The 21,958-nt window shown below is 39.1% G+C and overlaps 2 protein-coding genes across 2 annotated transcripts in view; one reads left to right on the top strand and one right to left on the bottom strand.

Annotated features, from left to right (window-relative positions):
- Positions 1-8,122, top strand: part of LOC138756583 (neuroendocrine protein 7B2-like) — a 51,861-nt gene extending 43,739 nt beyond the window's left edge. The window contains exons 3-6 of the mRNA XM_069923015.1: positions 1,621-1,770; positions 3,241-3,353; positions 5,485-5,532; positions 7,282-8,122. Of these exons, the coding sequence (XP_069779116.1) occupies positions 1,621-1,770; positions 3,241-3,353; positions 5,485-5,532; positions 7,282-7,380 (410 nt within the window). The 3' untranslated portion in view covers positions 7,381-8,122. The remainder of the gene's footprint in view (positions 1-1,620; positions 1,771-3,240; positions 3,354-5,484; positions 5,533-7,281) is intronic.
- Positions 6,613-21,958, bottom strand: part of smc2 (structural maintenance of chromosomes 2) — an 89,698-nt gene continuing 74,352 nt past the window's right edge. Inside the window, exons 21-24 of the mRNA XM_069923003.1 lie at positions 19,938-20,054; positions 18,657-18,817; positions 15,158-15,305; positions 6,613-9,087 (exon numbers count right to left, since the gene is read on the bottom strand). Of these exons, the coding sequence (XP_069779104.1) occupies positions 8,896-9,087; positions 15,158-15,305; positions 18,657-18,817; positions 19,938-20,054 (618 nt within the window). The 3' untranslated portion in view covers positions 6,613-8,895. The remainder of the gene's footprint in view (positions 9,088-15,157; positions 15,306-18,656; positions 18,818-19,937; positions 20,055-21,958) is intronic.

The following is a 21,958-nucleotide window of genomic DNA, read 5'->3' on the forward strand; positions in this document are numbered from 1 at the left end:
CTATTTCTGCTCCTATGTATTATGTCATATTCTGTTTATGGAACCAATAATTAAGGATCCCCATTAAAACAATGCCACTTCTATCACCAAAATCCATTCCCGTGCTGGTATTTAAAATAATTTTCTAATATCATAAGCTTTTTGATTTTTCATGACCTGGATTAATCTTAATTAAAGCTGGCTTCACATATCACCTTTGTGGTGGTATCTGCCAGTTTGCACTATGGGAATCAGGAAAACAAATGCTTAAGTATCTATGACATTTAGGGTGAGAACGGGTGTGCATTTATTTTCAATTAGACTCCAAAAATGAAATTCCATATATTGAGGAACATCCTCCATTAAACAGCCAAAATATGAGCTCAGTCTTCCTTTCAAAATTAAAATGGGAGATCTATTTTTCAACACATACATTTATATCAAGCCTTTCATAGCCACTCAACGTGACAAATTGCTCTCAGCCCAATGTCATATTTTCTGAATAGTAATTGTTGTTGTAACATGAAAAAAAAATCTCGTTGCTTTTATTAATTTGCAGGTTACCAGCCTCCTCAGCAAAGCCAACGTTTATTGCTGCTTTTAGAAACCATTCCCAACTGATTTCCCGTACCACTGCAATCCTTCCAATGAAAGTGCTTTCACAGTGATTCTGAGTGTGAAGTTCAGGATAGGTGGTGTTTCTCCAAGTTACGATAGTATGTAACTATAACATTTAAGGAGTAGCGTTTCCAAGTCTTGCTGCTCTCATCCTTCCAGTAGTTGAGTTATGGCTGATGCATAAAACAAATTCTTTTAATGAGTCATAAAATCATTAAGCATCAGTCCCTCAAATCTGGCCCATTATTCAGTATTACCAAAATGATCTGTCTCAGTCATTTCCTCTTCTATTCTAGCTCCCTATAGCCAAAAAATCTCTTTATTTCAAACTTGATCTATGTCTTTATTACCTTCCCAATGATCATGCCTTCCAGAGTGGAGAAAGACCTATATTATTTTAATTAGATATGTTGATTCATGGATATTAACTAGCACAACGGGCATTACTCCCCAAACTTTCTTTTTTAAAAGCTCCCTTGAGATCCTTCATGCCTCGGTTTAATGTCTCATCAAAAATAGCATCTCCAACAGAACACAAGGTAAAGGACACCTTGTTTCAACAATAAAATGCTTGGAATGTTAAAAAATTAAAGGAAGGAAATTATCAATGGGTTTGACTGTGCAAGAGATCCTTTTTGCAATCGTCAAAAGAGCAGATTTAACTAGACATGTCAAAAATAAAACAAAATCATATTCCTTTCCAGGATTAATGGTTGAGGAACAGTATGGTCAAGTTTTCATGCAATTGTTTATAGGCATTTGTTTACTGGGGCAGAAACACCACCTTATTATCTTATTCTTTAAGATGCATGTTTCTGCAAAGATAATTTGTTCCTTCATCAGCTTTTCCTCTTTGATTCCTGAGTTAGCAGATCTGAGAAAGTAGGACTCTGAAAATTTCCTGTATTCAAAATGATTGCTACATTTTACCTGCATACACAGTGGTGACAACCTTCCAGAAATACTGCAGTTTAGAAAAATGCTGTATAAATTTAATATTCTTATTTTTTGTGTGGCCTTTAGGTGGCGCTCATGAAGGATTGCAGCACTTGGGTCCCTTTGGCAACATTCCCAACATGGTGGCTGAGCTCACAGGAGATAACATTCCGAAGAATTTTAACCAAGATCAAGGCTATCCAGATCCACCCAACCCCTGCCCACTGGGGCGAAAAGGTAATTGACTTTCCCTGAGGGCTTCTATCTCAATGAAAGAATGTTCAAATGTTTTTAAAAAAGTCTTTGGCAATTTCCATCAATGTCTTGACATTTTTTTGTATTGCTCACTCTGTTAGGAAGAATAATTTACTGCTGTTCTTTCTGGATTTATGATTTGGGATGGTGAGAATGATTACATAACAATGTCCTGAGCAATATCTCTTTTATATTTCAAAAAATGCATTAGTTCAGTTGGTTAATGCAGGTATTGATGAAATAGGAAGGCATTAGGTCTGACTGTTTGCTTAAGTTGGTTAATTTTATTGTTCAGGGGAAGATCATTATACCAAATGTAACTTTATGTAATCTGGTCACTCAGCCAGTCCAAACCCAAATCCAGTAACTAGCCCAGACAGTAATCTACTTCAGACTTGATCAGTCCTGGGTGAATTTACCTCTGATATTTGCCCTTTGTGAATCTAACATTTATGAGTCAACCCATCTTTAAAAGATTCCCTCCTTGCCATTCCAGACTGTTTGGAGCGTTTCTTGCTGCATGTTCTCCAATTAAAGAAGAAGCAGAGTATTTAAATCTTCAGGCATCCTCGAATGAGGTTAGAGCACATAGAACTTAATACACTGACATGGATTGAGAATTGTTTATCATACAGGAAGTATTGAGTAGGATTAAATAGGACTTTGAGGCCATTAAACTGTCTGTACCATGGGGATTGGTGCTAGAACCCCAGCTACTCAGATTCTATATCAATGATTTGGTTGAGGGGACCAAATATCTGTACCTTATTTTTTATTTTGCTGTGACATAAATCAATCTGTATGGTGAGTAATGAGGAGGGTGTAAAGAAGCTTCATGATATGAATAAACAAAGTGAGTGTGAACAGGCAAGTGGAATATAATGTGGAAAAAGTGACATACACACAATCCTAAAGCAGAACATTTTAAAAAAATGATGACACATCATTCATTGAAAGCTAAAATGCAGATACAATAAGCAATTTGGAAGAAAGATATTGTATGAGATTAATGTATAGAGCCTTGGTAAGATGGTACCTGGAATATTATGTAATTCTGGTTTTATTACCTAAAAAATAAACTAGGGAGGTTCACAAACTAGGAGTATGAGGAGAGATTGAACCTGAACACTTCAGAGTTCAGAAATAATCTCTTTGAAACTTATAACATTCTTATTGATAAAATGGCAGCACTGCTACTGGGGCAGACCCAGGAGAGCAGGGTGCAGAGACAGTGCTGCTGTGCAGGGTTCTACCACCTGGTGCTAACACAGACTTCTTGGGAAGGTCCTTCAGCACAATGCTGATGCAGCTTCTTACCAATATCTTTTCAAGAGCATTGAGGATGGGCTAGAAACTCCTGCCCTTGCCAGCATTGTTCAAATCCTCTGCCTGAATATATAAACTGGGCTTAAATCGGCATCCACTCACAGAAAAATTTATGATTGTTTTCAGCTTCTGACGGATGCCTGGAACACATTCCTGACACAGCTGAATTCAGCAGTGAATACCAAATCCATCAAAATGTCTTCAATTCAGAGCACAATTACCCAACAAGGGAGAAATGGGTATGTAAGAGAATCTATTCTATTTGGGCCTCATTCCAGATTTGATTCACTATTTTCATATATAATTAAGTAATTTGTATTAACTCACTGTTGTGATTTTGACTAGTTGACGCGAATCCAAAGATTTTTTTAAATGGTCTCGTCTACAGTATTTTAAACCTTAGAAGGTGTTGGGATTTTCTCCTTGTAAATTTTCTAAATGAGGATTTGATGGGCCAGAAGGAAGAAACTCCTCTTTACAGAGTGAGTTCCATTACGAAAGGGCATTTTTTTCACCCTGATGTTAACATCTGGTTCCATAAATAGAGTTCAGTAAGTCTGAAGGATGGGGAACTTTAAGGATTATAAACAAAAAAAAGGAGCATACAAAAGCCTACAAAAATGTAAAAGAAAGACGTATCTTAGATGCAATGCATCTTAGTAAGCCCTTGTATGTCACAAATCACTAATAAGCCATTGACATGTGGAACAACATTCAAGGATATCCTTTCATCTTCTTCTTTCTTCTTTGGCTTGGCTTCGCGGACGAAGATTTATGGAGGGGGTAAATGTCCACGTCAGCTGCAGGCTCGATTGTGGCTGACAAGTCCGATGCGGGACAGGCAGACACGGTTGCAGCGGAAAATTGGTTGGTTGGGGTTGGGTGTTGGGTTTTTCCTCCTTTGTCTTTTGTCAGTGAGGTGGGCTCTGCGGTCTTCTTCAAAGGAGGTTGCTGCCCGCCGAACTGTGAGGCGCCAAGATGCACGGTTTGAGGCGATATCAGCCCACATACATATTTGCTAAAACTTAATACGTATACACAGGATTTTGGCCTTTTTTGCAAAAGGAATTAAAGATGAATAAAAATTCCAATTATTATCACGGCCTGCTGCGTCTGCATCTGGAATATTGTGTATAGTTCTGGTCTCAATATGGATGGGTAGTTCTTACAGTAGAGAGTGCAACAAAGTTCAACCTGATTGATTATTGGGAAGTTACATTTGTTATATGGAAATGGCAGACTGCACCCAAAGCTCTAGAGTTTAGGAAAACAACAAAGTGATCTTATAGACATGTTCAAAAATGCTTAAATGGCTTGGTGAGGTAAATGCATGGATGATGTTTTCCCCTGACTAGTTTGTCTTGAAATGGGCAGTCTCAATACAAAGGGATCATGCAGCTCTTCAGGACTACATTCTTGAATACCAATTGCTAATATAATAAAATGGATAAGGCGCTATCACAAATAGCATTGATATTCTTCATTCTTTGAATGGCAGAGGCACAAGAGCAGAATGGCCTATTCCTGCTATTTCTTGTGTTACAAATCCCTCAAGGTTGCAGAATAGATAGGGTTAAGAAATCATGCAGTCACTTGCTGCTGTTACCCAATGTACCCAACACAAGAGTTTGTTAGGGTGCTGCATACATTTCCTTACACATTGCTTTAGAATGATGTGATAATCTGAAGAAATTGCAACAGAGTTGAGGATGTTGCCAAAATTGAACATTTTCGGAAGGAGCAAAGGCCATCTCAGCTGGTGTCAATATTTTTAGAATGAAGGGGACTAAGGAAAGATTGGATTGGGTCAGTAACTTCAGGGGTTAGGTTTCAGTTATGCAATTGGTAGCAGTTGACAAAATGGTGGAGGAATGGAACTTGCTCCATCCTCCTGATATACTTTGATCATTGGCTTGTCTAACCACTCTTACTAAAGTATCAACACTAGTTGCACTGATATTACATTGCCTGGAAACTTGAATTTTATCCTCAGTAGAAATATTCCAAATATACCTACAATGAAACATTGGAAATTGGCATGAACCCAACAGAGTAAGGTCTTCTGCCTCTTCAAATGTCACATCACATTACCTTTTAAGTTAGTCATTTTTTTTAGTTTTGCAATATAATGTCCTAAAAGTACATTCTGCCAGAATTACTTCACTCATGAGCTACAACTCTTATTTGAAAATGCCTTTTGGATATTTAGGATCTCAGCTGACACACTGCAAAGCATAAAACTGCAACAGCTGCTCTATCTTGCAATAACCTACAAGGAACAAAGAAAAGCCTAGATTTCACAATTATTTATTATGTTGCAGATGTTAAAGTGTGTTGAAAATGTTTAAACATGTCCAAATTCTCTCACAGAACAAGAACATGTATGGAAATGTGAAAAGTGCACCGAGGAGAAAGAGGGTAATTAAAAAAAAAATTCTTTTGTTTGGTTAGAACCTAAGAAATGGGTGCAAATTCACTCTCAACCCTGGCTCCAGCACAAAGCTACCCACATTCCTGACCTCTGGTGATCCTAATCCTGGTTAAGGTTGCACATTCACTGATTATTCTCTACTTGCCAGCACAATACATTAAATATAATCTCCAGGCAAAGAGGATTCACAAGATGACAGGAAAAGGTCCCTAGGAACACACAATATTCCCTAACACTTCTAGTAATACAGTCAACTTCACAAATACAGACAGTAACTCACTGGCTAACTCGGATTTAGTGTATTACATTAGCTAGTACTCTGAACATTCCTCTATCATTCGCACCCCAAGATAAACTGTGATGCAAAGAACACTTCTCTGATAATTGCAGTTTGAAGATTCCTTCAGGTGGAGTCACCAATACTGTATACAGTACACACAGTTGTTCAAGCATCCAAAGTCACTTATCTCCAACTTATTTAACTTTAAAAGTTTTAATTTTCACTTTAATTTTAATGTGGAGCAGAATGAAACTGGCAAAAGGACGTATGTAGATTCCTACTAATGGATCATGATTAATCCAGCAGGTTGATAGTTGCCAAATTAAGTCACACATTTGCAACAAATAATAACAAACCTGTAGATCCACTGGTAATGCTGGGTCTAACTTGATAGTAGCACATTTCAGTGAATAGGTTAAGCCACCTCAGATCAGAACTAGTGGATGATCAAAGCAAGAGATACAAATTACACCTTGAAATACAAATTAAGAACAACTTTTCATAATGGTTTTCCTTTTTATTTAACAGGCAGTCATTAAATTTCAGGGGAGTTATTTATCTCTGCCAAAAGGTGAAATGATACAAAGCCATTTAAAGGTCTAGATTTAACACAATTCTGTTCCTATTTTCTCTTGAATGTCCCTGCAGCTGCAACATCAGAATCATCCATATTTAGCACCCATATTGATTAGATTCAATTCTTGTGATAGTTACATATATATTCACACCCACTTAAGATATAACATTCTCTGTGAAACACTTTGTGTCAGTTCTTGGTGAAGGTGGAATTTGTGCCTAGTCATGAATAAATAGCTGTTTGTTGCTTAAAATGCTGCATAATATTTATCGAAAAAATTGCAGATTATAAGCTTTTACTCCATCTGATTCCTTTTCCCTTTAAGTGAATAGTTGAGTGGGACATGATGATGCATATTACAAGTGAAACATAGAGGGACACCTATTTTTATCCTTGTGCTACTGGAGCTATGAAAATGAATTTTGAAATAGTTTGAAACTTTGAGGCACTTTAGTCAAATGCTGAATCTTGTCAATGTTAATCCCAATAATTTGGAGAACCACTGGAAAAAAAAAGCAAGTGCTGCAGTATTCCAAGATATTGGACACATCTAAAAATAAATTCCAAATTCAGGCATCTTGACCCTCCCTGGGTTGAACCAAGAAATGGGAGGAAAACAAGGCCAGGCAGAGCAGTGCCAACTGTTGAAAGTGAAGGAGGAGAATGCAAGATGGCAGCCTCCCTCTGTGCTTCCCCTCTTTGTCCACCAGCATCTTAATTTGTTTCTGTCCCAAACAACTGATCACTTGTATTGAAGCATATTTCTCCTCCCTGGCCTTATATGAAACTAACACTCATGTTCAAGACCCTGATCTTCTGAATATATTATTATAAAGTTTCAATATTAAACAAATACTAAAACAATCCTTCTATTTCCAGAGCTTGAACCCATACCTGCAAGGGAAGAGACTTGACAATGTTGTTGCCAAGAAGTCAGCTCCTCATTTCTCTGAAGAGGATAAAAGCTCCAATGAATAGATTACTTACCCAAATTTAAAGCAGCTCGACTAATTGCATAAGATATAGATCATGTCTCTATTTGAAGTATAGTGTTCCCTGTTGATACATAGATAACAAATAGAAATCTGGCTGTTGCATGTTTCTGGCAGTGGTGGCAGCTTAAGTTTGCAGAATATTGTAAGAGTGCCTTGATAGTTTCACTAAGGTTAATCATTACAATCTTAATAAAAATATTTAATGATTCTAACCTTAATTTTAGCAGTCATCCCAATTTTTGAATTTCTATTGTCAGGTCCCCACCTGGTCCTAACAAATTCTAATATCAAGAGTTCTGGGTTAGCTGATGCAATCTCCAGCTCAGACCCATGTGCTTACTAACATTTTCCATATCTGATGGCAACTACTACTGAATAAGTATAACCAACATAACACCATGGATGTGCATTATTAATATTTAAGAATTTATAGAGGCATGTGTTGTTATTATTTAAAGGGGTTACTTCAGTCTGAGGCAAAACATTTCTGGAGAAGACTATTTGGTAGCCACACTGTTGTATCATGAAATGCAAAATTCAATTTCTCCAACCATAATTCAATGTTGTTAAGTTGAGATGGAGAGAAAACTGAGTGGGAAAGTATCACAATTCTAAGCAACTCAATTTTGCGATGGAAGGCTGAAATTCTGTCAAATATTCAATACCCAGTCAGAGAACCTGAAATAAACTAAAGAAATAAATTATTACAAGTTGTTTAAACTTCAGATTTTCTTCAAGATCATTTTTTAAAAAGCTGTTGCCATTTTAAACCTAAAGGCAATCAGCAAATCACACAAGTATTTCTTCTAAGTATGATCTAGTAATTTGCAACAAAAACTCCTCAAGGCTGTAAATTTTTCATATTATCTAGAACCAAGAGTATGGCAAATCCATATTTAAATGTGGGAAAGGAAAGATTTTAAAGGTAGGTGGACTTGACAAGAATATGATCATTAAAAGGAAAAATAGTCCCACAAAGTCAAAAAGGATTCATTACCAAATGATAGTTTTCTTCATGTATCCTGTTAAGGAGCATGAGAAATGTTAGCCAAGCTTTATTGATAAGTAGCAGTATCAAACGTGTAAATTTTCAACTAACAGCATAGAGCAAGATATGCAATACAAACTAAGTCTGGAGACAATGACTGAAAAGGATTAAATTATATAGTTCCTTTACTTTCCTATCATTTAAACTATAATAGATTTTAAACATTTAATTTTCAACTGTCTCCAATTATTTACTCACCATTAACGTTTTCATTACATTTACAAGGAGTAATCTATACTATTCATTATTTTAACAAGTTACTGTTGTAGATGCAAATTTTACATAATCGTAGAATAAAAACAACATTCAAAAGTTTTAGTAATATTGAAAGTGTGAAAAGAGATGAGAAAAATATAAAGGGAAGAAAAGTCACTTTGCTGTACATTATTATATAAATGAAAGACTACATAATTCTATTCTGTCATACTGGTGAAAATGGACGCAATAGCCCTATATATGCAGTCTGTTCCTTTTGTCTTTTGTTTTTGCTTTATCTGATTTGTCAGGAAGATGATTGTGTGCGACTGAACGATTCTGACTCTGAGCAAATCTTGTGACAGTTGACACGCCGTCCACAAACTTTGTTTTGAATAAGGTGTTCGCATTACTGAACATACCATCTTTTAATGACACAACGATAAACTGCAGGAAATTAAAAATAAGTTAAAACACTTTAAATATGTAATTTTGTCCTAAACTAGATACAGCAGAGACAGCATTTAACTAATCAGATGCAGTATAGGAATAGAGTTTTACTTGTCTCAACAATACATCTCTCCTATTCATGAGCAACACAACATTCAACCATTGAAAACAGAGATAATTTGCAGGTTGTTCTACTGTGTTAGAATCCAAGGTTGGAAGAAACACAACTTTCAGAAGAGATTTGCTCTGGAGGGAAAATTCTGAAAAGTCAATACAAATTCAGGTTCACTGTGAAGATTTCAGAATGGGATAAAAAGCAAATTGAAATAAATCCAAATATTACAAGGCCATTCATCCCACCTAAATGACACAGCTTTTTGATTTAAAATAATGACTAAATGGGCTGAATAGTTTCTCTTGGCAACATTACATTCTCCCACTTGAACTTTCTTCCTTTATTCCTTCCAAGTACAACCCACAAGCCTTTTCTGCATTTCTATCAAAATCACTTCATGGCTAACAGTTGTTCTCCATTTCTTTCTTTACCAATTTTCTAACTCCTCTTTTTCTTAAAACTTTATTTAAAATTTTATGACATGAATAAAATAAAAATTACATTTAAAGAAATAATAAAAAATAAGATAATAAAAATTAGAATACTACATCATTAAACTACACAAATTAACCCCCCCAATAATTATAACACAACATTAATCATCTAATTTAAAATTAGTCCAACCCTCCCCCCCAAAATAGAGTGAAGAATTAATTAACAATATTGTAAATAAAATAGAAAAAACCCCACTTACAAAAAAAGATAAAACTTAACAACAAAAAAATTACTAACAACAAAAAAAATATCAATACTAAAATAATACCCTTAAACATATATTTAAATCAAACATAATACATGTATTTAACAAATGAAATCCACTTTAAAACTAAGTTCAAATATTAAAATCATATATCAACCACATATCTGTTATTCAAAAAAATCATAATTAACAATACATAAATACAGAATTTCCATTAATACTAAGTTTCCTTTATAATTCATTGAGAGAACAAAAACATCCCTTAGAAAATCAATCATAAACTTTTTATTCCCTTCCCCTCCCCTTACATAAAAAAAAAGAAAAAAGTTCAAACTCTTATAAAATTCTCCATATTCTTCATTTATAACATCTTCAAAATTCTCTATTGAAATTAACTTAATTTTATTAAACTCTTCTTCTAACTCCTCTTTAATTTCTAAATGAACAGCCATTTGGCTAAAAGTTGATTAACTACCTAAGAAGAGATCCCAAAAATTTCTATCTTTAGAGAATATGGTCCACGTACAGGCAGATGGGATTAGTTTAATCTCGTATCATGTTCAGCAAAGACATGGTGAGCCGAAGGGCTTTTTCCTGTGCTGTACTATTCTGTGTTCTATTCTAGTTATTTACCAAGCAATTCCAGGGATTTGAAGTTCTTCTCTGAATCTATTTGTGGAAAATAATTCCAGGCAAAGAAGTATTTCCTGGAATTAGTCTTAAAATGTATTCTCTACACCCCACCCCCCCACATCCCCTTCTTTTTTTTTGCAATATTATCTTATGGACTTTTTTTTCCAGGTTAAAACTTAATTATCTACAAATTGTATTTTTGCTAAAAATATACCAAGGCATTTCACAAGAGCAAAATCAAAAATAAAAATACATATGCAAAGTTAAGACAGCCAGTTTCTTTAGTCTTCACTTACAAATGCCAAGTGACACCATCCAACAGATCTACCCTTCTCCAAAATTACTGCTCAAATGAAATCCAATTAATTCAACTCCAGATTCCAGCATCTGCAGTCTCTGGTCTCCCTTTTTGAGTATGCCTTGCTGCAGTCTCAACAAGGCATACTTACTTTGAAGAAGTCTTTATCGTCTCTTCGAAAGGTGTCTTGTGAGACCCTCTCTCACAGCTGTCCTGCTCTTCAACCATGTTCTTACCAAACTCCTTAAACTGCATAGTGTCCTGCTTGTCTTGTCATGAGTGGCTTCCAATTCCCATTTCAGGCCCCCAGTTCAATCCTACTCAGGATCACAAGTAGGTATAGTTCATTCATTGTTTCTCCCTATGGATTTCCCTCCATAGCCCATGCTCTACCTTCGCCATTTGTCAGTAACTTCTTTTTCATCTGTAGCCTTTCCTGAATGGGCCATATTCCACGATTCTTCATTCTCTGACAAATATATTCTTTTTAAGCAGTTCTTTGTGTTCCTGATAACCACAAGGGTTCAAAAACATGTCTGCCTCTAGGCCTCCAATGCTCTTTGGAGGTTTCCTCATTCTTCCACTCTCTTCTAGGCCCACGCTCCCAATGGTGCATAGTCTTACCCCCCCCCCCCCCCTCTGCAAACATACTACAGCTCCCCACTCCTTTCTGATCTCATTTGCCACTCCAAAACCTAACTTTTCTCTTTCCCCTCTGCCATTGTGCTCCATCCTATCTGGCCCTAGTTTCAACACCGACTATGCCATTACCATCCCCTCTGCATGGGACAGACCACTCAGCATCAGAGAGCAAGACAGCAGCTTTCCTCTACTATCGTTGGTGGAGCCTCCATTTTTCTTGCTTCTATTCTTAACCCTACATGTTGTGTTCTTCTTCCATCTCCATATATTTCTTTGGCAAGGAGTCTATCTCCCATTGATGGCCCCTTCTTCCATGTCCAACACTTCTCTTCCTCTTGGACACTCCCTTCCAGCCTTTTACCCTCTCTCGATTGCCTCCTTTCTAATTGCAAACGTGAGATCAACTACCTTGAGCTCTCTACTTCCTTCACAACATCTGAATGTGCAGATCTCTGCTCACTCTGCCACAACCCCAACCATGTTATCCAACTCACTGACAAGGGTATATTGTTTTCATCAGGTGGATCAACCTCTACCTTGCATGGGCTGGACAATAGCTCTTGGACACCACCACATACCTGTCCCTGGGCCATTACACCACCATCAAACATCAGGCCACAGTCTCATATACCAATGTAGACCACATCATTTCAGATCTCAACTTCATAGTCTTCAACCTGATCACATCTTAATTATGTACAGCCTGGATCTATCTCCTATCCAAGATCCACAAACAGAACTTCAATAGGCATTGGGGCAAGAGTAGGCAGAAACTATCCCCTCATACCCTGACTCGACCTTGACCTCCATTGTCCAGTTACCTCCCACTTACTTCTGGCACACCTTGCATGCTCCCTTCAATTTTAACAACTTCTAGTTCACTGGCCCCAACCACTTCATCTTCACTATTGATATGCAGTGTTTATACAGCTCATCAGGAAAGCCTTGGGGTCTTCCATTTCTTTTTCAAACATAGATCTAACACTCTCTGCCACCTGGCAGAATTTGTTCTTGACCTGAATGAATTTATTTTAATTCTTCTAACATTCTAAAAATCAATAGTGTGGGCGTTGGCACTCGTTTGGGGCCTAGTTACGCTTGCTTTCTCATTGGCTCCATGGAACATTCCTTGTTCCAAACCTACTCCAGCACCACTCTCCAACCGCTTTCTCCACAAAACTGACAATGGCAGTGTTACTGATTTCTACATTTCTGCAGAATTTGTCAACTTCATTATTAACTTCCATCCTGCTCTTAAGTTCACTTACTTTTAACAACACCTCTCCCCACTTTCTGGAACTCACTATTTCTATTTCAAGAGCAAACTACCATAGTACAGTACAGGAACAGACCCAATTGCCCATCTGTCTGCTCATTAAAGCCTAATGACATTTACTACAAGACCACTGCCCCCCCCCCCCCCTTGATCTACCTAGACTACACCTCCCCCAACGTCTCCTGCAAGGAGACCATCCTTTCTTAATTTTCTTAATTCCGGCACATCTGTTTTTGAGATGAGACCTACCATTCCAGGATGTTACAAAATCCCCTTTTTTTTAATATAAAGAAAATTAGCTTCCCTCCACTATAGTTGATGGAGCCCTCAATCACAACTCCTTCATTTTCCTTACTTATATTCACACCCTGCTTCCCTTCAGACAGGACCATGATAGAGTTCCTTTGGTCCTCAGATTTCACACTACCAACTTCTGCAGGAAGTACATTCTTCTTCATTTTAGCAGTCACATCTTCCTCTCTCCATTTTCACTCATTCTTCCCCACCCATCACCAGGTATTTTCTACTATACGTGCCCCTACATCTTCTCTCTCACCACCATCTAGGGACCTATACATCTAAATGAGGCAGAGTTTCACATGCACCTCCTCCAATCTCATCTATTGCACTCAGTGCTCTTGATGTTGACTCCTCCATAGTGACAACACTAAGTACAAACTTGGTGACTGCTTTGCTGAGCACCTGCATTCTATCCGCAATAGTCATCTTGAGTTACGAGCCAATTTGACTCCCCTCCCTATCCTCACATGGATCTGTTCTCTGCCTCCTTGAATATACGGATGAAAACAACTTTCAAAAAGAGGAACAGCACCCGAGATACCACCTGGGTATTTCAGGTAGTATCTCATCCCTACAAACCAATAGCATGAACAATGAATTCTCCAACCTTTACTAAGCCACACCCCCCTGATTTTTTTCTCCACTCCTTCTGACCCACACATGTCCTCTCACAACATCCTTCTTTCTCTCTCACTCTCCGTCTTGTTTCCCTGTTTCATTGCCCTCTCCCACCTGATCCATTTAACCACAATCCCTTCTTTACCTGTTGCATTCATCAACTTCCTTTCTCATCAGATTCCATACCCTGCAGGCACTTGTTATTTTCACTTATCACTTCCCTGTTTCTTTGCTATCATCACTGTTTCCACTGCTACTTAGTTCCATCTACCCATCAATCTTTTTGCATCTAGATCCACCCTTTTGCTTGCCAGCTGCTGCCTCACCCTTACCACTTTACACTGGTTATCTCCCTTCACACACTCAGTCCTGATACATGATATTGATTGAAATGTCACTTTGCTGCACCAAGTAGCTCCAGCAACACCTTTAACCATGATGTAGAATTATAGCTTTATGCTTAGCCACTCCAAATCCATACATGATGTCCCCTTTTCCCCCTAAATAATTTTATGGGGATATTGCCACTAGTAACATAAAAAGCAGGAGTCTTCAGGTAGTTAAGCTTTATAACTCATTCTGTTGCTGAGACATCATAATCAGAAGGTCTGGTCCATTCTTATCCAACATCCCGCAGATTGCTGGACTTAGCAACAAAACCGTTGATGCTTGGAATTCCCCCTTGAAGAAGCAATGAGATGATTTGAAGCACCGAAATGGATTCTGACTGAAATTGATGAACTCAAATAGAACTTGTACCTGAAACTTTCCTGCTCAGCTATTGAATGTAAAATTAAGCCTGTTGCTTAGTTGATTAACTGAGGAATAGAGGAAATATGCGTATCTAGAATCTGACTGGAGTTAGTTGTTCTCAGGAAACAGGATTACTAACCAAGTTAGATGAAGATAATGGCTCACATTACCATGACTTGTTTGTTACTCAGCAATCTCCAGCATATGCATCAACAAAGGACGATAATAGTAAATATGTTACAGGTACACAATCTTTTATCTGGACATCTAAAATCCGGAAAGTTCCAAAATCTGGCAAGTGGGGAGCGTGACGGCAGCGTGAATAGGGCGGGCGAGGTGGAGAGACCAGTAGCTTGAGGAGATGGCAGCGCAATTCGGGTGGGCTTAAATCTGGCTTTCCGAAATCCAGAAAAATCCGAAATTCGGAACACACTGTCCACCAAGCGTTCCAGATAAAGGATTGTGTACCTGTATTTCCCACTGCTACTAACGGAGCAACAAAATACCACTTCAATAAGATACTGAGTTTTAAGTGCACATGGAACGAGGTGAAGCCTGTGAGGAGTCAGTTTCAAGAATGAGCAGAAAAAAGAGCAGAATGGCAGAAAAATGGTAACAAAATAGGAAGGAAAGATAAAATAAAGAGATGAGCAGAACATGTGAGGTTCAGTTAAACTGTAAAAGCAAAAAGGCCAATATTTTTTAAAACTCCTAGTTCTTTCTACAACATACCTGAGAATGCTGGAAATGTGTTCGCAGCATCTGTCCAATATTCTGAGTATGAGAGAGATCCAAGGCTGCATCCACTTCATCCAGAATATAAATTGGAGCAGGTTTGAAAAGCAGCATGGCCAGAATCAGAGAGAGCGCCACCAGTGACCTATACACATATATTCAGGAAAAATAACATCCATTACCAGAGAAAAATTTGATTTTCATCTGATTTATCGGTTGACACCCATGTTATCTCATCCCCCATGAATTTTCCTGTCAGACCTCCTCAACTCTCTTGGATATTAACTTTAAAAAAAAATCAACAGGAGCATTATTGGAACTTTAGAATAAATATGTAATAATTACTGCAAAATCTTTTTGGGATACCCACGATTTGAGACAAGACAGTTATTACAAAATAGAAATCTGATTAAAATAAAAATGGCAAATTTTGATGAGGTTGAAAGGATTCAAGAACACTGCAACAAGATATCTGGAGTTTACATGCCCAAGAGAAATTATCTTTGATCAGTTAAATCTAGCATGAAATACTTCAAAACTATGGCTCAGATGTTATGCATGGTCCTGACACAAACAAAACCACACACTGAGGTAGGTAGCAACTTTTTAAAAAAAAACATACCTTTAGATTTAAAATGACAGCAATTAGTCATGGAACCTAATTAGTTTTGGTTTGAAACCTGGGATACATAGATGAAACCTCCCGGCAAAGAGCAGAGACCAATCAAAAATCTCTCTTTGGCTTGGCTTCGCGGACGAAGATTTATGGAGGGGTAATGTCCACGACAGCTGCAGGCTCGTTGGTGGCTGACAAGTCTTATGCAGGACAGGCAGACACCGTTGCAGCAGTTGCAAGGGAAAATTGGTTGGTTGGGGTTGGGTGTTGGGTTTTTCCTCCTTTGTCTTTTGTCAGTGAGGTGGGCTCTGCGGTCTTCTTCAAAGGAGGTTGCTGCCCGCCGAACTGTGAGGCGCCAAGATGCACGGTTTGAGGCGATATCAGCCCACTGGCGGTGGTCAATGTGGCAGGGACCAAGAGATTTCTTTAGGGAGTCCTTGTACCTCTTCTTTGGTGCACCTCTGTCACAGTGGCCAGTGGAGAGCTCGCCATATAACACGATCTTGGGAAGGCGATGGTCCTCCATTCTGGAGACGTGATCTACCCAGCGCAGTTGGATCTTCAGCAGCGTGGATTCGATGCTGTCGGCCTCTGCCATCTCAAGTACTTCGATGTTAGGGATGAAGTCGCTCCAATGAATGTTGAGGATGGAGCAGAGACAACGCTGGTGGAAGCATTCTAGGAGCCGTAGGTGATGCCGGTAGAGGACCCATGATTCGGAGCTGAACAGGAGTGTGGGTATGACAACGGCTCTGTATACGCTAATCTTTGTGAGGTTTTTCAGTTGGTTGTTTTTCCAGACTCTTTTGTGTAGTCTTCCAAAGGCGCTATTTGCCTTGGCGAGTCTGTTGTCTATCTCGTTGTCGATCCTTGCATCCGATGAAATGGTGCAGCCGAGATAGGTAAACTGGTTGACCGTTTTGAGTTTTGTGTGCCCGATGGAGATGTGTGGGGGGCTGGTAGTCATGGTGGGGAGCTGGCTGATGGAGGACCTGTTTTCTTCAGGCTGACTTCCAGGCCACACATTTTGGCAGTTTCCGCAAAGCAGGACGTCAAGTGCTGAAGAGCAGGCTCTGAATGGGCAATTAAAGCGGCATCGTCTGCAAAGAGTAGTTCACGGACAAGTTGCTCTTGTGTCTTGGTGTGAGCTTGCAGGCGCCTCAGATTGAAGAGACTGCCATCCGTGCGGTACCAGATGTAAACAGCGTCTTCATTGTTGAGGTCTTTCATGGCTTGTTTCAGCATCATGCTGAAGAAGATTGAAAAGAGGGTTGGTGCGAGAACACAGCCTTGCTTCACGCCATTGTTAATGGAGAAGGGTTCAGAGAGCTCGTTGCTGTATCTGACCCGACCTTGTTGGTTTTCATGCAGTTGGATAACCATGTTGAGGAACTTTGGGGGGCATCCGAGGCGCTCTAGTATTTGCCAAAGCCCTTTCCTGCTCACGGTGTCGAAGGCTTTGGTGAGGTCAACAAAGGTGATATAGAGTCCTTTGTTTTGTTCTCTGCACTTTTCTTGGAGCTGTCTGAGGGCAAAGACCATGTCAGTCGTTCCTGTGTTTGCGCGAAAGCCGCACTGTGATTCTGGGAGAACATTTTCGGCAACACTAGGTATTATTCTATTTAGGAGAATCCTAGCGAAGATTTTGCCTGCGATGGAGAGCAGCGTGTAACTGGGGTTTAACTGGAAGGCAGCGGTGGCCCCGGCCCCAGTCCAATCAAAAATGATGCATAAATATTTACATTCTCCTTTTATGCTATCCCAAAATATTTTGCAGCCAATTTCCAAACAAGCAACTACACACAATAAAATCAAATCTGTTTTTAGAAATAATGATTGAGAGATGAATGCTGGTCAGGTCACTAAGAATAATTTTATTCTTCTTTAAAAAAATAAATTAAAATTCCAATTATTATAGGCCTGGAGGACCCCAAAACCCAGCAGCCACAGAAATTCACCAAGACAAATGGTTACTTAAAGAAAAGTTACTTTTAATTTTCTTTAAACAAAAACAGGATCAAACTTTAATTTATTACTATTAACTTAACCACCTTCTAATTCTAAGCACACATGTATGTAATGTGTGTATAAGTACAGAAAAGTTATTTGATTCACAGTCCAATCTCACTTCTCACTCCTCCAAGTTCACTAGTATCAGGTAATTCTTATACTGTGTACAGAATTTAACATTTATGAATCTTCACCAAGCTTTGGTCGGTTTTCAGCGAGAGATTTGTTGCTCATTGGACACACACAAACGGATTCCTTCCAATCAGCCACTTCAGTGTCTTGCCGAAGAAACTTGCCCCATCAGGGTTTTCCAGATGATAACCTCTTTCTTTCAGGTCACCAGAGTTCCTTTTCTGTGCCCCTTATCTCAGGCAAAACATTATACAGCCAGCCATCTCCTCTTGTATAGACCACAAGGGCTTTGAACAGGCTGAAGTCAGAACTCTCAGCCAGTCTTCAAAATGGGCTTTCAAACAAGCTTCCAAAAGCCACTGCAGAAAACCAGCAGTCTCTTTCTCTCTTTGTGTCACTTAGAAACCTGTTTGACTCTCTCTGCTTGCAAAACCACATGACCCTCCTAAAATAGCACGCTCCACCAAAACAGCTTGCTGACTCCCAAAAGCAATTCACGAGATATCTTATCAGTTTCCCTTCCATTTCCACCTTATTGTGAAAATCTTTAGCACATGTGTCTATTGTCTTTGCAGACTTGTAGGCACCACCTTATGCATAAATCTTGCATTTTAAAATGAGATCTGTTCTGAAGTGTTTATCTGTGACCTAACTAAAGCCCCACAATCTATCTTCCAAAAACAACGCTATACATAATATCAAATATAACATAATCTGTCACACAATACAAAGACATACCTTTGACCACCACTAAGTTCAGTGAGGTTCTCCTTCCAAGCATCTCCAAGAGCTACCTTGAATTCAACTCCATCTAGAATAGTCTTGCCTTCTGGAGGAACCAACATGGCATTTGCCCCAGGAAGCAATGTGGAGAAAATGGAGCCAAAATCTTGGTTTACCTGGATTAAATAAAGATACACTTGGGTGATTGAAATTTCATCAGCATATCCATAGAGATCAAGATACATTGGTTAAAAATTACATGCTCCATTCAAGTATAAAGTGATTAGTAAATTAACATAGCATTTCACTGTGCACAATTTGCATTTCAAGAGAAACAAAATATACAGTTGTGTTTACATTTTTTCTGTCAAACTGTTGTCTACATATCAGCAACACAATAACAAGCAAAACTAATAATCAAACTCATAATCCTTAACTTACTCATCAGAAGGTACCAATCGGTGAAGATTGGCAACATCGCCACCTACTCAGTAAACAATTAATTGCTGGAGGAACCTAGCGAGTCAGACATCATCCCTGAGTAGAAATGGTCAGTAGGCGTTTTGTCACTTTGAAGTAGATCTAATTATCCAAACTTTTTTTCTCTGTCAGAATGGATGGAACCATTGACAAAGACAAAACGACCAAACCCACAAGCTCTCGACTCTTGCAGCAGGTTTTGTGGAACTTTATCAAAAATGGTGAAATTCAAATACATGGACTGGTCTGCTGATTATACTTCAAAGAACTCATGAATTTGACAATGACCATTTCTCTCTGCTTGGTGGTATATGGTTTTCTGTTTTAATGCCATTATATTGATTTAATATTTAAGAAAGTAATAATATACTTGCGCTTAAACTTTCTAAAAGCAGTTTTGACCATGTTGCTCAAAGTCTCTGGACTTCTGGACCTTTGAGGGTGGCTTGTGGTGCTGTTGTTTCATGGCTCCATGACCAGGGTTTAATCCTGACTTTCCTGGTATTTGTGTGTAGTGTGTATGTTCTTCCAATAAACTATCCTCCATGTGTTCTTGTTTCTTCATACACCCCAAAGATGTGCAGATTGGCAAGTTAGTTAGTCACTGTAAATTGCCCATCATTTTGCTAGGGGCAATGTTACAGAGAAAATTACTGTGAATGAGATTTCTCTGTGACCTGCCACAGAATTAATGGGCTAAAGTCCTTCTTCTCAGTCATAAATAAGTATACAAAAGAAAAGGATCAAATTGAAAAAGAAATTCTGATGCAACCATATCCCAAACCAATAACAAAAGAACAGATGACAATTGTTTACCTGCTTCCAAGCTAAATTCAAAGCTTCATTTTTCTTTTTATCTAGCTCTTCAATAGTTGAAAGAATTTTTGACTTGTCATTTGTCACTATTCTTTTCTTCTTCATTAAATCATTGTACTGAGAAGAAATACAAAAGGAAGTTTCATCAAGCTTTCTTAGATCCAGTTTTTCTTGTACATTTCAATGTGGTCACATTAAACTGGCAGCTAGGATTTAATCAATGCCATTTCTTAACATCCACACTAACATTAGTTAAGTCTACACCGTGAGCAGGAAAGGGCTTTGGCAAATACTAGAGCGCATCGGATGCCCCCCAAAGTTCCTCAACATGATTATCCAACTGCACGAAAACCAACAAGGTCGGGTCAGATACAGCAATGAGCTCTCTGAACCCTTCTCCATTAACAATGGCGTGAAGCAAGGCTGTGTTCTGGCACCAACCCTCTTTTCAATCTTCTTCAGCATGATGCTGAACCAAGCCATGAAAGACCCCAACAATGAAGACGCTGTTTACATCCGGTACCGCACGGATGGCAGTCTCTTCAATCTGAGGCGCCTGCAAGCTCACACCAAGACACAAGAGCAACTTGTCCGTGAACTACTCTTTGCAGACGATGCCGCTTTAGTTGCCCATTCAGAGCCAGCTCTTCAGCGCTTGACGTCCTGCTTTGCGGAAACTGCCAAAATGTTTGGCCTGGAAGTCAGCCTGAAGAAAACTGAAGTCCTCCATCAGCCAGCTCCCCACCATGATTACCAGCCCCCCCACATCTCCATCGGGCACACAAAACTCAAAACGGTCAACCAGTTTACCTATCTCGGCTGCACCATTTCATCAGATGCAAGGATCGACAATGAGATAGACAACAGACTCGCCAAGGCAAATAGCGCCTTTGGAAGACTACACAAAAGAGTCTGGAAAAACAACCAACTGAAAAACCTCACAAAGATAAGCGTATACAGAGCCGTTGTCATACCCACACTCCTGTTCGGCTCCGAATCATGGGTCCTCTACCGGCACCACCTACGGCTCCTAGAACGCTTCCACCAGCGTTGTCTCCGCTCCATCCTCAACATCCATTGGAGCGCTTACATCCCTAACGTCGAAGTACTCGAGATGGCAGAGGTCGACAGCATCGAGTCCACGCTGCTGAAGATCCAGCTGCGCTGGATGGGTCACGTCTCCAGAATGGAGGACCATCGCCTTCCCAAGATCGTGTTATATGGCGAGCTCTCCACTGGCCACCGTGACAGAGGTGCACCAAAGAAAAGGTACAAGGACTGCCTAAAGAAATCTCTTGGTGCCTGCCACATTGACCACCGCCAGTGGGCTGATATCGCCTCAAACCGTGCATCTTGGCGCCTCACAGTTTGGCGGGCAGCAACCTCCTTTGAAGAAGACCGCAGAGCCTACCTCACTGACAAAAGGCAAAGGAGGAAAAACCCAACACCCATCCCCAACCAACCAATTTTCCCCTGCAACCGCTGCAATCGTGTCTGCCTGTCCCGCATCGGACTTGTCAGCCACAAACGAGTCTGCAGCTGACGTGGACTTTTTACCCCCTCCATAAATCTTCGTCCGCGAAGCCAAGCCAAAGATACCCGATGACTAACTAACATGATAATTAAAGTTATTCACAGATTGAACTTTGGTTGAGTAAATACAATCTTTCAGACTCTTCGCAAGGAAGCCACAGTTGAATTATATGTGACACTGGGACTCCATTAAATGTTGAATTTCTTTATACAGTTTAAAAAAAAGCAAAAACTTGAGAAGGGATGCCACGCAGAACATAACAAAAAAATTTCTTCTGACAGATGTGATCAAGCACGACCAAAGGTATTCACTCGCTTCCTAATGAGCATTTTGGTGTTCATGAAATGCGTTAGAGTGCATGCACATCATTATCAATGTTAAAATCAATGAAATATTCTTTTAATACCATAACTACAAAATATATTTAAAACCAACATTTGAAGTTACAAAATTACCACATATATTACAAAACTCTCTTTTAGTACAA

This window comes from Narcine bancroftii, chromosome 1, assembly GCF_036971445.1.
Source record: "Narcine bancroftii isolate sNarBan1 chromosome 1, sNarBan1.hap1, whole genome shotgun sequence".
NCBI lineage: Eukaryota > Metazoa > Chordata > Chondrichthyes > Torpediniformes > Narcinidae > Narcine > Narcine bancroftii.